The following is an 18,497-nucleotide window of genomic DNA, read 5'->3' as shown; positions in this document are numbered from 1 at the left end:
TGCGCAATACTCGCGGACACATGATAAAATTCCATCGGGGGGGGGGGGGGGTGCAGAAGGCGTCGGGGGATCTCTTTTAGGCCAATCTGTTTTACTCTTTTTTCGTAAAAAAAGGAAAGGAAAAACGCGTCAACAGGAACTTTGTCTATGATCGCACAGAAGCAAGTGTAATAAGAAATGATCCTACGTCGCCTAATTTCTTCTACCCATCATAGTAGGTAGTCGTGGTTGAAAAAAAATTGAAAACTTTTAATGTTTTTATCCAGAAATACTTCCAGATAAAACAAAATTTAAAAAACTTAATGGGGATGGGGGGAGGGGAAGGGGGAGTGAGAACGGACCCGCGAGGAAACACGGGAAGAGGGGCGGTTACTTAGCAGGTGTTGTGAGTGTCTTTTGTGGCTTAGAATTAGGTTGAGACAAACTATAAGAAAGTTTCACAATTTTCGCTCAAGAAAAAGTGATGTCTAATATCACAGATGATGGGAAAGGTGATTCGGATCCCTGTCCACTCCAGTACTGTGATTTTAAAATGGTGGATCACAAGGCGATGTGTCCGTTTTATACGTCTTTGTTGACACGTTCAGCCGAGCAAGGGATCGCTCCAGAAGATCTCCACCTGCTTCAAAGCGACCTCGAAACGCTTCTTGCTGGCGCCAATCGCCGAATAAGACAGATTGATTCCGAGACTAAACTGTTGGTTGACTGGGTAGAGAAAAAAGATAAGAAAAGTGTTCGACAGCGTGAGTTAGAAATACTGAATTCGCTGCAATCGACCTCTTTCAAACGTAGTCGACCAGTTACTGAGGAAAAGGGGGCTAAGAGACAGAAATTTGAAGAGACTCGTAGCGCTAGTCCAGCACCAGTAGGAAGGCCTAAAAGCAAACAGTCTGCTTCTTCTGAAGGCAGCCAGGAAGAAGAAACATTTACACCCACAGTTAAAGCAAAAAGTGATGCTCCTAACCGCTTTTGGACAGCTGTTGAACCATACTGTGCTGACATCACATCTGAGGATCAAAAGTTTCTTGAAGATTCTTTAAAAGTTCCGGATGATGAACAAGAATATTACAAAATTCCACCTTTAGGGAGACATTATGCAGAGAAGTGGGCACAAGAGGATCTTCTTGATGAGCAAGAAGAAGGTTGTAGAATACAGGATAAGAAGTTACGTGGTACTTTGACTAGCACAACTAGTGAAAATACCAGTAAAACAAACGAAGACAAATCTACACTGAAAAAATCAGATTCTGCTGGACTACCAGATGAAGATCTGTGTCCATTTGGCGCTCTTACTCAGAGATTAGTTTCAGCATTAATTGAAGAAAACATAATAGCACCAATCCCAGAGCAGAACTCTGGATCAGGCAGCTCAGACAGTGCAGCAACCACAAGAAGTGGTAATAACCCCCCTCGCACCCCCACAAAGGCACCCCATGTGCCACACACTCGTACATTAGAGGCACGAATTCGAGAAGAACTTGTTTTCCAAGGGTTGCTAGATGCAGATGATCAGACAGATGAGGATAATGATGATGAAGTTTTGTCTGAGCTAAAACGGCATCAAAATGAGCTTCGTGTGCTGATGGCAAAGAACAGACAACAGAAACTGGAGTTGTCAAAGTTAACACAGGAGGAAATAAGAAGACAGGAGCTCAAACACCGGGCACAAGTTGCAGACGCTGAAGTCATGGAGTGGTTCAGAAAAATGATGGCTTGTAAACAAAAAAGAAAATCTCCAACGAAAAAAGAAAAGGATGCTGCATGGAAAGCACTAAGAGAAAGGGAAGCTATACTCAGGGTGCTTGGCAACTCATGAGTTTGTAAATTTGACTCAAGCTAAGATTTATAACTAGATTAAAAACTACATGTTATAAAAAAAACTATGCAGGTTAAGGCAGGTCACTACAATCTTTCTTCATAAACAAAATTGACTCACTGGTGTCAAAACTCTATGGTTTTTATGTAATTTCAATGGCGTTGAACAATTAAGTCCATGTAACTGCTTCCCCAGTAGTTATTCAGTTTTTTCAAATATTTCTGATTTGATCTGGATTATTGTCAAGCACGTTATCATGAGCCTCTTGCTTGGGAGATTACACAAGCACTCCCCATGTTACTTAGTAAACATATATTTCATTCCTACAGCTAGTGGGGGGAGGAGTGGGTGAAACCGTAGTAAGAGATGGGAAGCACGGGGAGGGAAAGGCTACAAGAGGTGAAAAGTAGAGGTCAGAAAGGAGCAAGATCACTGAGTTGATTGAAAACAGGATGGGCTCCTCTTCCTTAAGTATGGAAGGTAGAAAATGAGGGAGTCCAAATGATCCATTGCTTGGGAAAGGACTACCTGTACTTGCTTATCACTATTTAATACATCAAATCTGTTCTCAAAGTAAGAAAATAAATTAATATTTTTATTGGAGTAAATTCTGGATTCTGTTCTTTACATACAATATGTTACTGCACAAAGAAAAAAACATTTTCAATAAATATTTCAGTTCCACACTTGATGAGCAAACTTGTCTTTCATATCCAAGAATCACCCAAATTCCCCAGATGGTGTTAAAACTGGGAGTGTAACCTTCCTCTTTCCAGCTTGTTTCACTTTGATTTCCAACGAGGCTACTGTAACTGAGGCCCAAAAGGACAGGGGCCACTTAGACAATGAAAACCAAGCCACTTTAACAAAATTCTCTGATCTTTTCTTTATGTGAAATCTTGCAATACTGAATTTCATTGTGTAAGTGGCCATGGTTACAGCTGTTGCACCACTGGGGGTCCTCACATCATGGAAATAAAATAATCAGAAGAATTTTCACTATACGGTACCTTTGACATAGACTTTACCAAAGTCAACAGCATCAACATTATTCAAAATGGTAACCACTCAATCAAAGACATCTTTGATTTGAAAGCTTTCTGTCACTGTCACAGTCACTTTTTTTGCTGTGTGAGAAGTAATATATCAAACACGAGAAGGTGTGTTTCATCAGATATCCAAACACTGAGAAATAGGTTGACAAAACGAGGCGCAGCCGAGTTTTTTTAAATGACTTTGAGGTGTTTGGATATCTGATGAAACACACTTTTGAGTGTTTGATGTGGCTTCTCAAATGATCATTAATTCTTGGAGAAATTCAAGGCTAAACTTGGCAAAATTTTATGGTAATTAGGATCACATATCCAAACCATGGTCACGGTAGTAATTTTCTTTGTTTTCTCTTGATGAATTATTAATGAGTTTGAGAACTGCATTTGAACGTCTTCGAAAACAACTCTTCTAAATGCCCAACTGCCTGACCACTTTCATAAAATCCTATTTCAACCAGTTCAATCAGTAATCAAATATTATTATTATTGATCTTGCAGTGTTCATTTATCATCTCAGTATCCATTAGCAATGAAGTAGTCTGCTAACTTCTCTATAACAGAACTGCAACACCCTGGCTGCATTCCCTCTGAATATCCACCAATTAGAAGACATTTGTTGGTTTTTACTGCAACAGCACCTTCATTGCCCTTTCGGCAGTATATAGCATGTCCAGGATCTGACCTCACAAACACATACTTTGTTCTATTAATAGCAATGCCTTTTGAATAGAAAGGTGAAGGGTCCTTTGTTATTCCATTGATTAATGCTTGGGCCTCACTTGGCAGGACCTGCATAATAAGAATATTGGCATAAAAAAATGCTGAAATAGGTTTATAAATATATTTTTTTAAGTAGTAATAAGGTAGGTAGAAGTGCCGTTACCATGTGACACTCCTCACTATATCAAAACGACTTGTTATCATGCACTTATTTTTTGTAAGGTGACCATTTCCCTCCTGTTCCCAGATTATTTGTATGCTTTGATTGATTGATTGATTGATTGATTGATTGATTGATTGATTGATTTGCACGTTTCATTGTGACATTTTGTCATACTTATCATGACTTGTGTGTCTGTCAAATATTCGAAATAAGAATGTTATTTGTAAGAGTTTTTTGGAATCCGTCTCAAAGGAAAAATCGAACCTGTTGATGACCGATTACACGACTGGAAATTGTCCCTAACAACAAGAACAACGAACTTGTCAGAAATTAAGCGCGTTCAATTCCGAAAAAAAAAAAAGAGTTTTCAAAGTCTTCCAGACTACACTGCGATTTTGATCTCCCTGTTGTTTCTCAGAATTCACCCGTGTACCCCACAAATATAGGTGTTCTTACAATTATTAACAAAAGGAATATAAAAGTTTTGTTTTATGATCACAAAGGAAGTCTATGTCATAATATGTATTCCCGACGACAGCTAGCATATCCAGCGTAATATCGAGTGTCGAAAACAACAATGTCAATTCGATTGATTAGGCTTTATCACTGGGCAAAAAATCATCTCATCACCACAAGTCAGCATAACTGGAATCTTGCTCCCTCATAAAACATAGAAACACGGGAATGTTTACGAACAAAAACAAATACGGTACCACAAATCCAGCACTGGACGCATATCGCTTGCCATCCAAACCATGAATCGATGCTCTTGCCACCTGGCTCGTGCCTAGCAAACTTTCATCAACAAAATTTTGCCAGCCCATTCGATAAGACAACAATACGCTTCGTTAGTTTGTCACTTTGTACAAATTTCTTCTTTGCCCACACTATTCAATCAAAGCATTTGGCATATTTCTTTTGACATGCAAATCCGGTTGGGTGGCTTCCTTTCTCCTTTTATTGAGTTGTCACGCAACGCTTCTTTTCTTTCGTGACAAACTACTATGAAGCAGAGAGGAGACTAAGCTTCAGTTCCAGTCCCCTGCTCCGAAAACTGGCGGGAAAGTTTGCAAGACGTGTTCGCCATATTGAATCAGGATCCATAAAACATTCAGGGCTTACTTTCATAAAAGATTACGATTTAAAGAGGTAATGGATGCCTTTTTACGTGGACAGAGCTCTGCTGGTAGTTGTTCGAAGGTAAAGCAGGCAGCAAGCGAAGAAACTGCTGGACCATCGAGCAAGCGAGTCAGTGTGCCTTGGGTCGAAAAATAGTGAGTTTTGTTTGCGTCTCCTCTTTGTAGTTTATAATCCCATGCAATCCTTAAAGTACTTAATGTGCAACTGTGCTTCACTGCATAGTTAGATCAGAGAAATATTAATGATAGACTTGTTCATCTTTATAGTAAAACGTATCTGATCTCCTATGCAATGATGAATGGTTTTAATATGCATCAGTCATTTCCAGTATTATTGCCCATTCCCCACCACTACCACCCCCCCTCCCATCACCCAGGCATTAGTATACCTGCCAACTCTCACGCATTATGCGTGAGTCTCACGCCTGCGGACTTAAGACATCGATCTCACGCATCAAGGACAATTTCTCACGCATGACTCACAAATCCGGACGAGTTGTTCTAAAAAAACTTCATATCATTTCAGACTTGTTATGTATTATTTATTTGCTCTTTATAACAATCGCAAAAAGCTGACTCGCGTTCTCCGCTTCGCGGCTCTCTCACGTGGGGAAAAATCAAGAAAAAAATCAAGAAAAACCTCTGGGACCAGGGTAACAATCCGTTCGAATCGTAAGTGTTCAAAGGTCGTGGAAATATCTTCGGACATTCTCGGCAACGTTCGGAAGTCTTCGGGAAATCGTCGGAAATCTTTGGAAGTGGCTCGGACGTTTTCGGAAATCCCGCTCATGACGAGGCAAAAATCTCACGCGTTTCACTCAGAAAAAGTTGGCAGGTATACATTAGGATTTTTTTTTTAACAAACTGGCAAATGCCCCATGGCGGGAAAGAACGAGCTGTTCAAATGCCCAGCAAACCAGCTAAAAGATAACTTCATTTCTTAGTTTCAGAGCTAACCGTCATTGTAATGAAAGCTATTTCAGGCGGGAGTGAACAGGCCAAACTAAGTCTCAAATAAGACAACTTGTTTCTCTGTATTACTCCAGTGACCATTCATTCTGTTGATGTCCTATCTCATTTCGTCTTTCCTAGACAAAGTTAATCACAATTTTTTTGTCTTTGCCCATGAACTTTTTAGTGAAAGGAAGTGACAGTTCTGTGAGGTGAAAATCACAAGGCTGTCAAATACCCCAGGGTAGACTAATACCTGTCTCCTAGGATGGACAATGAGGAAAAAATGCTGGAATAAACTGATGCATTAGTATAGAAATGTGATTATACGCCAGCCTGCCCAGGGCAAAGGCCCTGGCCAAATGGAGTTGCTTGTCATTGCAAGTTTGGAACTACAAACTTCCTAATGGAAAGGTTTTTGAACCATTTTGTTCAGAAAATAAGTATTAATTTAAGGTTCAAGTCTGACAATGACAACAATCGTATATTTGTGAAACAGGTGTCTGAAAAAATAAAAACTCGAAATGTCAAGGTCTTACTCAGAAAAAGGAAATTCTGAGTCCCCAAAGGGAATTGAACCCATGACTTTCTAAATTAACAGTTGGAATAGCTCTACCAATGAGTTATGAGAGACCTGTGCAGTGTCAGTGAGGCCATTCAGTTGGGATTTTGTGCCTTCAAATTGTTGGGGCCTGCATCATGCAGCAACAGACCTGTAAACTCAAACTACCCATACCACGCAGGCATTCCAATAGACATAAACATTGTGCCCACCTGATTACTAATCCAAGTCGCTTTGTGTAATTTTTTTTCAGTCGTCCTAGATCTGTGGATGAAGTAGCGTACCAAGATGAAGTTGTTTCTGTGTTAAAGAAGTCTCTTGAGGGAGCTGATCTTCCCAACTTGTTGTTTTATGGCCCTCCTGGTACAGGGAAAACATCCACCATACTAGCCATAGCAAGGCAACTGTTTGGGTATGTAACAAAACCTTATTTTTGATCTGCCTTGTTAATAATATAGTTGAAAAAATCTAATGATCATCTTGCATTTGACGTAGAACAAATGCACTCCCAATACAGATTGGAGTCGAGATAGTATGGGACAATGTTGATTGAATGAATGGATATTGGGATGCGTATCCAGCATCCCCTGCAGATTTCACAGGGGTGGATGACATCATCACCAACTTGGGAGATTTGTGGTTAGCCAGGCCATGTACCAAACTCAAGTCTGCATAAGATTCCTTACCTTTGATTTTTTCTGGTTGATTCATATTTACAGTGTTAGTGATAACTTTTGGTTTTATGATCAATCTCAAATAATTATTGATATAACCCTTAAACTGCTCGGATCTTGTGTCTTATAGGGGGCCTCGATCGATGGTAACGGTTGATATGTCGGTCGACACATGGTCGACTCACGGTCGATATCTCGGTCGATGTATCCACCGAGTATCGGTCGATTGTCGGTCGAGTAACGGGCGAGTGTCGGTCGAGCATCGGCCGCTATATAGGCGACGTATCGACCGATCATTGGATCACCTTCGGTCGAGAGATCGACCGACAGTCGGTCGCGATAGCATCGGCAGAGTGTCGGCAATATATTGGTGAACCGTCGGTCAAGTATCGGTAAAGTATCGGTCGATGCATCGGCCGATACTCGATCGACACGAAAAAGGAACGAGGATTTTGCTTTGTTTTAAACCGGTTAAACCGGGACACTACAGTGTAATACGCTGGCATATTTTTGCGCTTTCTCTTGACCTAACTTGACCTAATGTGGTAAAATGATGCAATAGTGGAAGAATCAAATGAGATAACGACAGACTATCGACCGACTATCGGTCGTTATTGATATGACGACCGATATAGCGGTGCGCTATGTACATGAATGTCGATCGAGATAAGGAAGAAGTGTCGAAAAAACATATCGATAGAATATTGACCGATATATCGGCCGATACTATCGGCCGGTAAGCGGTGAAATATCGATGAAGTATCGGTGATGTGTCGGTGAAGTGTCGGTGTATTGTTATCTATATCGGCCGACAGCCACCTCGGTCGATACGACGACTGCCATAGCGGTACAACATCGACCGAGTGATCCCCAATTATCGACCGAGTGTCGACCGAGTAGCGACCGAGGCTCGACCGAGATATCGACCGTCAGTCGACCGACATATCGACCGTTACCATCGATCGAGGCCCCCTATAAGACACATCTTTGGGTTGCAGGGTAATTAATGAAGACAATAATAAAGTTAATTTCCTTAAAAACTTGTGTATAAGACGCACTCGTAAGTAAGCCGCACCCCCAACTTTGGCAAACTTTAAAAAAGAGACAGTGAAGTTTGATGCCTTACAAGTACTTTGTGGTCAACATTAAGCTTAACAAACTTATTTAACAAATTTGGATGCTTTTCACCGTCAAGTTTTAAAAGACAGTTATCGATAACTTTGAAATTCGTTGTGGTCTGAAAGTGGATCGTGCCATGAAATGAACAACAGCTAATTAACCAGGCATTTGGGTGCAGACAGAGGACTATGCAGCAGTGTGTGGATATCATGTTTACCAAGATGTGTGGGAGCCATCCACTGGAGTAAAACTCATTGTTAAACAGCAGTTCGACAACCCCATGAATAAATTTACGGTCAAAGTGATAAAAAGCAATGAAACGGTCGGTCATTTTCCCCATGAGTTCTCTCGACAATAGCATGGAATTTTCTTGCTCATGTTGGAGAGATCAGCATTGATGTGATCGGCCACCCAGGGCACTGCAACCAGCTATCCTGAGGAATGAAAAATTCCATACCAGCTGGAGTTTAGTCGCTCTAGCAAAGTGAAAATTAGTCACTTAAAGGAACTTCCAGTGAAGAAGATTGGATGATAGAATCTGAAGAAACAAAACAGCTCCTTTAGCAGCCATTACTGCTAGCAAAAGCAATGAATTAACAACAACAGGTTTTCAGTTTTGAAGTATGTTTATTTATCGAGTCTTAAGAGGTATTTATGACCTTAATTTGACAGTTTAGACTTCCCAATAGAGATGGTCTCGTAGATAAGCCGCACCCCCAATTTTGAGGCCAAATTTGGGGTAAAAAGGTGCGGCTTATACACAAGTTTTTACAGTATTAGAATTTTACTTGAGGCAGATGTTGGTTTAGGTAGTTACTCCAGAATTATTCTGGATTTTGAACTAAATATCTGTTATAATTCTCTTGTTAAGATCTGAAATGATGAAAGCACGAGTGCTTGAACTGAATGCATCTGATGAGCGTGGAATACAGGTCTGTAGCATAATTTCTATAATCACCATTGAATTACCCGTTGATACAACTCAGTTGATTCTCAGCTGGTTTGTAATGAAAGTCAAACAGTACCACATATTTAACGGAAATTATAGTTAGTTTTGTAGGATATGCAGTTTCAGTTGAATTTACAAGTTTTTGATTATACGCTGTATGATTTAAGTAAACTTCTAAGCTTTCTACTCTGCTAGAGTCTTGTTCACAGTGATTTGGTCAGGTCACATGACATGTCACCTGACCAGTGTTGTCCAGATTGCTAGAAGGTTGTACCTCCCCCCGTATACGTCTCTATTTAGGCACCACTTCCTCAGAAGTGTTGAGACACATCAATAAAGACAAGCCAGAACATGATGTCCACATGGATGAGGCACAGATTTTGGACAGAGATCCAGACTGGTTAACGAGAGGAGTTCAGGAGGTAATCTACATCAGAGCCCACACGCTGACCCTAAATAGAGACGGGGGAGATACAACCCTCCAGCGATCTGGACAAGGCTGGTCAGGTCACAAGTCACGTGACCTGACCAAATCACTGTGAACAAGACTGTAGCAGAGTTGAAAGTTTAGTATTTTACTTTAATATTTGGAAACACTAGTCTCAGGTCCATTTCAGTCTATGAAATATGTTATTAATTTTAGTGCCTTTAAAAATGTCATCAACAATTATTATAGGTGGTGAGAGACAAAGTGAAAAAGTTTGCCCAGCTGGCAGCTTCTGGTGTACGGCCAGAGTAAGTGGTGTTTTACTTCATTATTTAGATCATTCAACTTAACTTGGGACCTCTTTTTTCTTAATTAAAAAAAATGGATTGATAGGCTGTTAAATATTGCAGTCCAATAGTTAATGCCTTAACTTGGGTGACCCAGTTGTAAAAAAATAGTCATCTCTGTAAATATTCATGTGAGCTAAATAAAATTGACTTGACTTGACTTGATGTAGCTTGAAACCTGATGTGTTTGATTATTCCTTTCCAGACCTTCTTCCCCTGGTAACTTAATGCAATGTAAACTCAACTGGATCTAAGATCTGACATGGTTTACTTTCTGACTTTCAAACATGTACTTTTTTCTTTTTTAGTGGTAAAAAGTGCCCAGCATTTAAGCTGGTCATTTTAGATGAGGCAGATTCTATGACACCAAGTGCTCAGGTTTGACATTCTTTGTTTGATTTAGTTCCAAGAGTGAACAGCACACAAACCTTTTAATTGAAGACTAAATCAACTGTTACATTTTTATGAAGCCTGTCCTTGATCAGTTGTCATCACAGACGTACAGACCTCTCTCTCATTTTCTTTTCTTTTCTTTTTTATTTTGTGGGACAGGCAGCCTTGAGAAGAACCATGGAAAAAGAGACGAAGTCAACAAGGTTTTGCCTGATTTGTAACTATGTTAGTAGGTATGTGGGTTAACTTATTTAATTATGCTTTCTCTCTGAATTGGCCGATGGAGAGGCCTGTAGTAATAAGTTTTTTAGTGTGTTTTAAGAACAATGAAAAGCACTCCAGGGATGCCATGGACTCTTGTAGAAGCTGGCTCACATGGAAAGCAGCTAGGCACATATTAAAGGAAGTCTATCATTGTTTTTATTCTCAAATAGTAGCCAGTTGATGGCATGGGGGGCAGGGCACTCCCTATAACTCACTTTATGGAGGCTCCGCCCAAAAGGGGGACTTTTTTCAGGCTGGAGGTATATCAAGGATAGGGATTTCACAATCTGTAGTATAGAAAAGGGTGGGGAGAACTGCCATTTGGGTTTTTATAAGGGCTGTTCAAAATACTAAAAAAGACTCAACAAATAGAGATACAGTGTTCTACTGTAGGTATGTGGAAGGGGTACCTCCGGATGGCTACTAATATCAGTGCTGAACTTGCAAACAGGCACTGTACTAAAAGTCATCAGCTGGTCATTGTAAGGGTTGCAGGTTACTAAAAAGCAACATTTTATTAAATTTTTACAGAATTATTGAGCCGTTAACTTCACGGTGTTCCAAATTTCGTTTCAAGCCATTGTCCACAGAAACACTGGAGAAAAGGCTCAACATGATTTGTGAACAAGAAAATGTGAAGTGTGACAATAAGGTATGGGAAACAAATCTGTCCAGAGATATTTAGAATGTTTTGTGGTTGATAGCATAAATAAAATCTCACATAGAGAAACATGCAAGAATGCATTTAATTTTCTGTTCCCAAAAAAATATGTCAATGTTTGCAGCCCAACACATAGTTAAACTGTTTCCTGAGGTACCAGTGATAAAAGTGTGTTGTTATCTAGCTCGAGTTTCGTAAACTAGTCAATCTCCCAATATTTTTCCTGCGGCATCCCAGTGCATGAAAGCTGTCAAAAATTTTTCAGTTGTCTAACTTTACAACAGAGTTCTCAGGAACCATTGAAAATATTGAATTAAAGCCTCACACACTTTGTTAGCTTATTATGTTGTGATTGATATAGTCCAATTGTTTGGAAGTCCACAAATAACGCAAAGGCTCATAATTCACTTTGGAAACGGTCCCTGTCAGGTTTACATTTGACAGCTTGCTTGCTCCTACAAAACCAAAAAGGGTGTTTAAAGTGCTATATTTTCAGTTTCTTTGTTTTGTCAGCTTTACAGTGATATACAGTTTTCCAGGATTTATTTGAAAACAGTGTTTGTAGAGGAAACTCTCAAACATTTACAGTAACCTTAATGCATATACAGAATCCATACTAAAAGACACAGTAATCTGTAAAGATAATTTATGCATACAAAAAAAACCTGGCGTCATGCAAGGTACATTTTAAGATTAATAATTTGTTTATTCATCTATTATTTTAAACATTTATTTTACCAGGCAATCCACGAGCTAATAAAGATATCAGAAGGAGACATGAGAAAGGTAGATAAGAGGATATTACACACTGTTCATGTAAATAGGACAAGTACCTAATTCTAAACTTTCCAGTAGACTGTAGGGCTGTCATTGAGCTAAAATGAGAAGCAGTCTCCACAAGGAAACTAGAAAGACTTGTTTGATCATATTTATCAGACTCTGAGTAGCCAATAATCATAATAGTCAGCTGCCGGCTTCCAATGACAGCCCTGTATGGGTGGTATGTCCCCCCAAACAAATGCTTGTAGCAGGTATGAGCCACCCCTACAACTGTCCCTTTCCCTGACTGTTGGACTTGCCACAAATCAACTTTTTATGGCACCAGGGGGAGCAACAAGTGGACCGAGTCGCAAGGCAAAAATGGACTTTGAGAAAGTCTACCTGACTGTATGCAAGAAAAGATTTGGAAATTAAAATTAAACATGCACATTTATATTCAACTTTCTGATCTCCCATCATTCCATGCCACTCTTGTTCATAGTCATTTTAAAATCTGTCGTGTGTTTTCCAAGGCCATTACATACCTGCAGAGTGCATACAGACTGAAGGGAGAAGACAATATAGAGGCTGATGATATCACTGAAATAGCTGGGGTATTGTATTGCTTATTGTAGTTTTTATTATTTCATGTGCTTCAGAGGAACATAAGCCCCAATATCGACATGTATATTTTCCTTATATAATTACTGGTCGCCATTTTTTTCTTAAGGCACTATCGTGGCTAAAGCCAATAAAATGCTTGGCTTCCTTCTCAGGAACTGCTCAACTAACCTCTCTCCAGTTGTTTAGCACTCTCTGTTTGTTGCCCTTGTGCATTCCCATCTGAAATATGCTAGTCAGTTATGGGCACCCTGCTACTCTGGTTCTATCTTCCTGATGCGTCTCATTGAACATGTGCAGAGAAGGGTCTTGCACTTTATCTTGTATGGTCTGGGTCTTGATTACAAAACTTGGCTTATCCACTTAAAGCTGTTGCCTCTCTCCTACTTTCTTGAATACTTGGATCTCCTCTCTCTTTTTCGCTGTCTCAAAGGTGAGATCTTTCTTCATGTTACCCAATTTGTCCAGTTTTCTTGTTCTTCCACGCGTCATGGACCTTCACTCCATTCCCGTTCACACCTCTACTTTCCGTGAATCCTACTTTGCTCGGATTTGCCTGCTATGGAATTCTCTTCCTGTTAAACTGCATTTATCTGAATTTACATCTGTCTTCAAGTTCCGGCTGAAAGCCCTCCTCTTTGATAGACATGGTGCATAATCTGTCCTCTGTGCCACCGCCTTACTCCCGCTCTGTCTGTTCTGGTTAGACCTTTTCCCTTCATTGCCTGCGCGCTTGTTATTTACCTACCATTGTGTTTAATTAATATTGTATTGTCAAACTCGCTTCTGTTCGTATTTTTGTCTTTGCCTTGTATACCTGCTGTTCGCTTCTGTAGATCATTGTATTTTGTATGCCTGTACCTACTCTGTTTTCTGTAACGTCCACTTACCGTTGGAGGTCGACCCTTGTAAGGGACCTTGTGTCCTTTTGCTTATTCTCCATGGGTTTTGTCCCTCAATGTATAAATAAATAAATGAATAAATAAATAAATGGGCAACTTTATTAAAATGTCAAACATTGGTGGTTATCTCCTTCATCAAAAATACAATTAAAATAGTAATAATATTACTTTTTATATTGTAAGAAGAAACTAGATGCTGGGGTCCGTTTCTCAAAAACTCACAAAAAGTATTTTCAAATCTGTTTCCTATTTGATTGGTGCTAGTTTTTTGTTGAATTAACCCAATGTGTTTCTTCATCTTGTTTTAAAAGTTTGTAATGTTTTTTTTCTTTCAAATTATTAAAAAATCGACTTTCTGGCAATGAACCTTGTGCCCGTAAAATAGTTTTTTGGTAGCGAAATGCTTTGGGGACTTTTGAGAAATGCTTGAGTGTAAAGGGTTAAGGTTACCCTATACCTTCAGAGGTGTCTCGCGTCCAAGCGATGTAGCGCGTCCAGTTTAAACTGTAGATACCTAAACCTCCATATCAAATGAAAGCTTATAGAGCTGTCTATCAAACTATACTAAGAATTTTGAAATAAAATGAAATGTCGAATTTTTCACGACCTCTAAATGCGAGCGTCCGAATCACCTTTTCAAAGCTACAAGTCAAAGCGAATTTTGTTTTTCGCTAATTTAATTTGCTCCTCAGTTTCCAGACCCAAAGCGCTAAAAAAATGTGTCTGCGTTTTGCCATATTCAATCGTGAATGAAAAGTTATAGCACATTTTCGAAATGGGATAAAAAAAATGTGGAGTGATCGTACAAAAATCGCTCTTGGAGAAAAAGTGTTTCGAAAGAAAAAAATTCACAGACACGTTTTTGTTGTTTATATGTTAAACTGGCTACTGTCCAAATTTGAAGGCAAACGAACAAATTTCCTTTGAGTTTTAGCTCTTTGAAGTGGCTCCTCCAAGTGAAAAATATTCATTCGAGAAAACAGCGCTAAAAATTCGGCAATTCATTTTATTTTAAAATTCTTGGTTTAGTTTGATAGCCAGCTCTATAAGCTTTAATTTGATATAAGGGTGTAGGTATCTGCAGTGTAAACTGGTCGCGCTACATCGCTTGGATGCGAGACACCTCTGAAGGTATAAGGTAACTTTAATGCCCAAACTTTTGCTGGTTGTTTTACAGGTTGTTCCAGCCCAGATGGCTGACAAACTGTTTGAAGCTTGTGGCTCTGACTCTTATGACAAGCTGGACTGTACTGTCAAGGTAGAATACACATAGCTGGGCAGTTATTACACAAGGAAAGCGGTTCCCAGGTTTTCAGGCGTCCAGTGGATGCTCACTTGTCAAAAAAATAGAGTTAATCTTCACATAATTCTTTTAAATAAAACATTTATCAGACACATAATTTCCTGAACAACACCCATGTTACAGTTTTTAGCTAAAAGCCTAGGTGTGTGGAATTCTGAGGGTATAAATTATCGAGTTATAGTAAACAACAGTTTATAATATTTCCAATATATGCTTGCTGATGGAAGAATAATATTTGCTTGCTTGTCTAATTTGTTCAACAATAAATTATAGGAAATTATAGCTGAAGGGCATGCTGCTGCTCAGGTTATAAACCAGGTGAGATATCAGATTATTATTGAGTGATAATAAACAGTTGTTGGCTCAAGACTACAATGTCCTGATTGAGTAGTAGGGGGGACCCCACTGTGGCTTCCACACTGTATTTTTGACAGTGCTAAATCTTATTTATCATTGTGAACATTTCTGTTTTTCTTTTCTCCTGTTTTATGTTGTCTCACAGATGCTACTTTTAACCTAGTGCCCAGCACTTTCTCTCCTTGTTCCTGTGCACCACCCACCCTCCCTCCCTCCCCTGTTTACTCCCATTGAGTAGATAATATGCAGATTTTCCTTTTTGACTCAACCGACGTATATTATGACTGGTTTGATTTTGATGCATCAGTTTCTCTCTCTCTCTCTTTTTTTTTTTTTTGGTCATGGATCTGATGTTTAATTTTGCTTGTATCAGGTTCATGATAAGATTGTGGAAATGACTGAGTTAAATGATCATCAAAAATCTGCCATCCTGGAAAAATTAGCGGTGAGTATAGACATGTAATGTAACATGTGACAGACCATGAGGTGTTTATTTGCTTTACAGCTCCAAATTAAATAATGTTCAGGCATGGATCCAGGAAGGAAAGTCGCTGTTTTCTGATAATGTAAGCGTCAAATGCGCAAGCTTCTATTGGGGGGCTGGGAGCATGTTCCCCTGGGTAATTTTTAAATTTTAACTCCTGAAAGTTCTATTTCCTGGGTTTTCAAGTCACTCTGACAGTCATTTTCCATACTTAAACCTGGGAAGTTTTTTTAAAAAAATATATATATTTATTGTCCAAACTCTGACCGTTTTTTGTAAAACCCTGGAAACCGGTCTGGATTCGTGTCTGATGTTGTCAAGACTGGTCTGAAAAAGCATGCACTTACAGCTTTTAATTGCACGCATAAAAGAAAGATGTATAGGATTTCTTTTTTGATGCTACAAGGAACCGAGTTAACTTGCTGCATAAAGCAAAAGTACGCATGGTAGATTAAGGTTCTTTTCGTATTTGGTGTTCTTAAATGTAGGTAGCGGCATCAGACAAAATTAACATGTTGCCATTTTGCATTTCTTGCAGATTGTCGACAAATGTCTGTGTGATGGTGCTGATGAATACTTACAGATCCTCAGCTTATGTTCAGTTATGATGAATCAGTTCTGTCATGCTGGCCAAACATGAATGACTTGAAAAGGAAAAAATTGAATGACTTCACCCTCTGATGACCTTAACTCATAATAGTAATTATTATTAATGTGGCCTTTGTGATTAACAAGTGTGATAACAAATTTCCATGAACTGTGACCTTACCTGTAAAAAGAACGTCATGTAACAAGTAATGGCCTGACATATTCATTATTAGGGGAAAATTTTTTTTGCGGACTATTTCAGTATAGACGGCATTCATGTTCTTCTGCGACCCATTCTGTTTTCAGAATGAACAGAATAGCATTCCGTTCATTCTGCCCCTCATATAGTTTGGTCAGAAGAAGAAGAATTGCATTATTTTGGGAAGTGTTACTATCTGTTCCATGATTCATAAACCAGAATAAGAATTGACAGAATTGCCCACAAGAATGCGGGCAACCTGAACCGTTTGTAAAGTCTTACATGGTTGGTCGAGAAGACAAAAGAATAAACAAAAGAATAATGCTCCCATGCAGGTCCAAAAAACAATGCGGCTGCAGGTTATGAGGGTCCAGTGAAAATAGAGCTTTTGAAAGGAGCAGGTCTACTGAAGAATATACCCTCAGTAAACACAGCTTTCCATTCAGAGAGGTACTGGTAATGGGTATTTCCACCATTGTATATACAACTCTTACACATGCCCATTCGGCGTCTTTTTCTGCTTCTACATTTGTAACATCAAGAATCACAAGGAGCAGAGGCATTGAAATCACGAAAATACGGTTCTGATAAAGCAACAAATGTTCATGCTCTTCATCTCCCGTGGTGCCGAACAAATGTTTTTATATAACTGCAATAACCTAATTTCAACGGATTGCCTGCAAGCGATAGGGAGAGAAAAGGAATGAAAAACCTACCAGAGTCAATGGTGATAGACGTCTGTCGGGTTAAATTGGGATTATTATTATTATTATTATTATTATTATTATTATTATTATTATTATTATTATTATTATTATTATTATTATTATTATTATTGTTATTGTTATTGTTATTGTTATTGTTATGGCAGTAAAAACTTCTGGATGCCCAGATTACCTAAACAATGATTGGGCGGCCAGCCGTAGCCAATCAATGTAACGACAAAAGTCCATACAATTAAACTCCGAACTTCTAATTATTATTAACTACCATTATCTAACTATTATTATTATTATTATTATTATTATTATTATTATTATTATTATTATTATTATTATTATTATTATTATTATTATTATTATTATTATTATTATTTAAATTAATAATGCTTTAGAAATACACAGACAAGTAAAAACTAGCGATATAATGTTCCGACGTTTCGGCGACGTCATGACGCCATTCTCAAGGAATGAATAATATACAGGGTGTTTCAAAAGTTCGTGGACATTTTAAAAAGTCTATACTTCATCCAGATTTCTTATATTTCTCTCCATTTTCTTGCAGATATTAACAAATCTTACTGTTTATCGATTTTCAGAACTTTTGTATGAGTCAGATAAAAAGCCTCGTTGAAATAAAGATTTTCCCGCCAAAAGGTGCAAATCTCTGTCGTGTGTGTTTTTGTACTTTCCCGCCATTTTTGTCTGTTTTCAGTAGAAACTACTTACTGAAGATTTTCAACGTCTTTTTAAAAATTTTTAATTATGAACCCTAGAAAAGCAGTCTATTTAAGAGCACAGGCAGCAATTCTACGATCATCTGGAGTATCTGTTCGAGAAACGGCTAAAATACTGCAAAAAAGCAAGAGCTGGGTAGCGAAGTGGTCAAGTTCACAAGAGTTTTACGACAAGCCAAGAAGTGGTCGACCATCAGTCCTTAACAGAATCACAAAGAAAGTTATAGAAAAAGCAAAGTATAAACGAGGAAATTCTACAAGAAAAATCAGCAAACAACTGAAGAACAAAGGTCTGCCTGGATCTACACCAACAGTGTGGAGGTATATGTCAAGAAAAGGATGGAAACCTTTGAGACGAAAAAAGCATCCACTTCTGAGCAACAACCAGAGGAAAGCTCGCTTAGTATTCGCTCGTAAATATCGTAAATTTACAGCAGATGAATGGGAAAATTTTCTCTTTAGCGATGAGTGCCCTAAATACCTTTTTCATCTTCCGAACCCTAAAAACGATATAGTATGGAGCTCACAGGAGAGTCAGGTTCCGCCATCGTACCAAGTTAAAGGAAGCGCCACTTCCTACATTTCATCCCG

At 38.8% G+C, this 18,497-nt stretch overlaps 3 protein-coding genes across 3 annotated transcripts; 2 read left to right on the top strand and 1 right to left on the bottom strand.

Moving 5' to 3' along the window:
* The first annotated feature begins 381 nt into the window (after nucleotides 1-381).
* On the top strand, nucleotides 382-2,507 carry LOC146449726 (transcriptional adapter 3-like). The gene has a single exon (XM_085101406.1). The coding sequence runs from the start codon at nucleotides 464-466 to the stop codon at nucleotides 1,814-1,816; it is 1,353 nt and encodes a 450-aa protein (XP_084957532.1). The 5' UTR covers nucleotides 382-463; the 3' UTR covers nucleotides 1,817-2,507.
* Nucleotides 2,508-3,237: 730 nt separating this feature from the next.
* Nucleotides 3,238-4,716, bottom strand: LOC146449725 (profilin-2-like). The gene is made up of 2 exons (XM_085101420.1): nucleotides 4,465-4,716; nucleotides 3,238-3,657 (listed from the first exon to the last, which is right to left on the bottom strand). Exons 1-2 carry the CDS (start codon nucleotides 4,573-4,575, stop codon nucleotides 3,382-3,384), a joined length of 387 nt encoding a protein of 128 aa, XP_084957546.1. The 5' UTR covers nucleotides 4,576-4,716; the 3' UTR covers nucleotides 3,238-3,381.
* Nucleotides 4,717-4,805: 89 nt separating this feature from the next.
* Nucleotides 4,806-16,780, top strand: LOC146449724 (replication factor C subunit 4-like). The gene is made up of 13 exons (XM_085101408.1): nucleotides 4,806-5,025; nucleotides 6,657-6,815; nucleotides 9,068-9,128; nucleotides 9,822-9,880; nucleotides 10,228-10,297; nucleotides 10,472-10,545; nucleotides 11,108-11,228; nucleotides 11,979-12,023; nucleotides 12,530-12,610; nucleotides 14,697-14,777; nucleotides 15,096-15,140; nucleotides 15,553-15,624; nucleotides 16,202-16,780. Exons 1-13 carry the CDS (start codon nucleotides 4,904-4,906, stop codon nucleotides 16,301-16,303), a joined length of 1,092 nt encoding a protein of 363 aa, XP_084957534.1. The 5' UTR covers nucleotides 4,806-4,903; the 3' UTR covers nucleotides 16,304-16,780.
* Nucleotides 16,781-18,497: the final 1,717 nt, after the last annotated feature.

Source organism: Pavona decussata, unplaced genomic scaffold (genome assembly GCF_977016875.1).
Source record: "Pavona decussata unplaced genomic scaffold, jaPavDecu1.1 SCAFFOLD_602, whole genome shotgun sequence".
Taxonomy (NCBI): Eukaryota; Metazoa; Cnidaria; class Anthozoa; order Scleractinia; family Agariciidae; genus Pavona; species Pavona decussata.
Note: the sequence above shows the minus strand (reverse complement) of the source record. Positions and strands in the feature narration are given on the sequence as shown.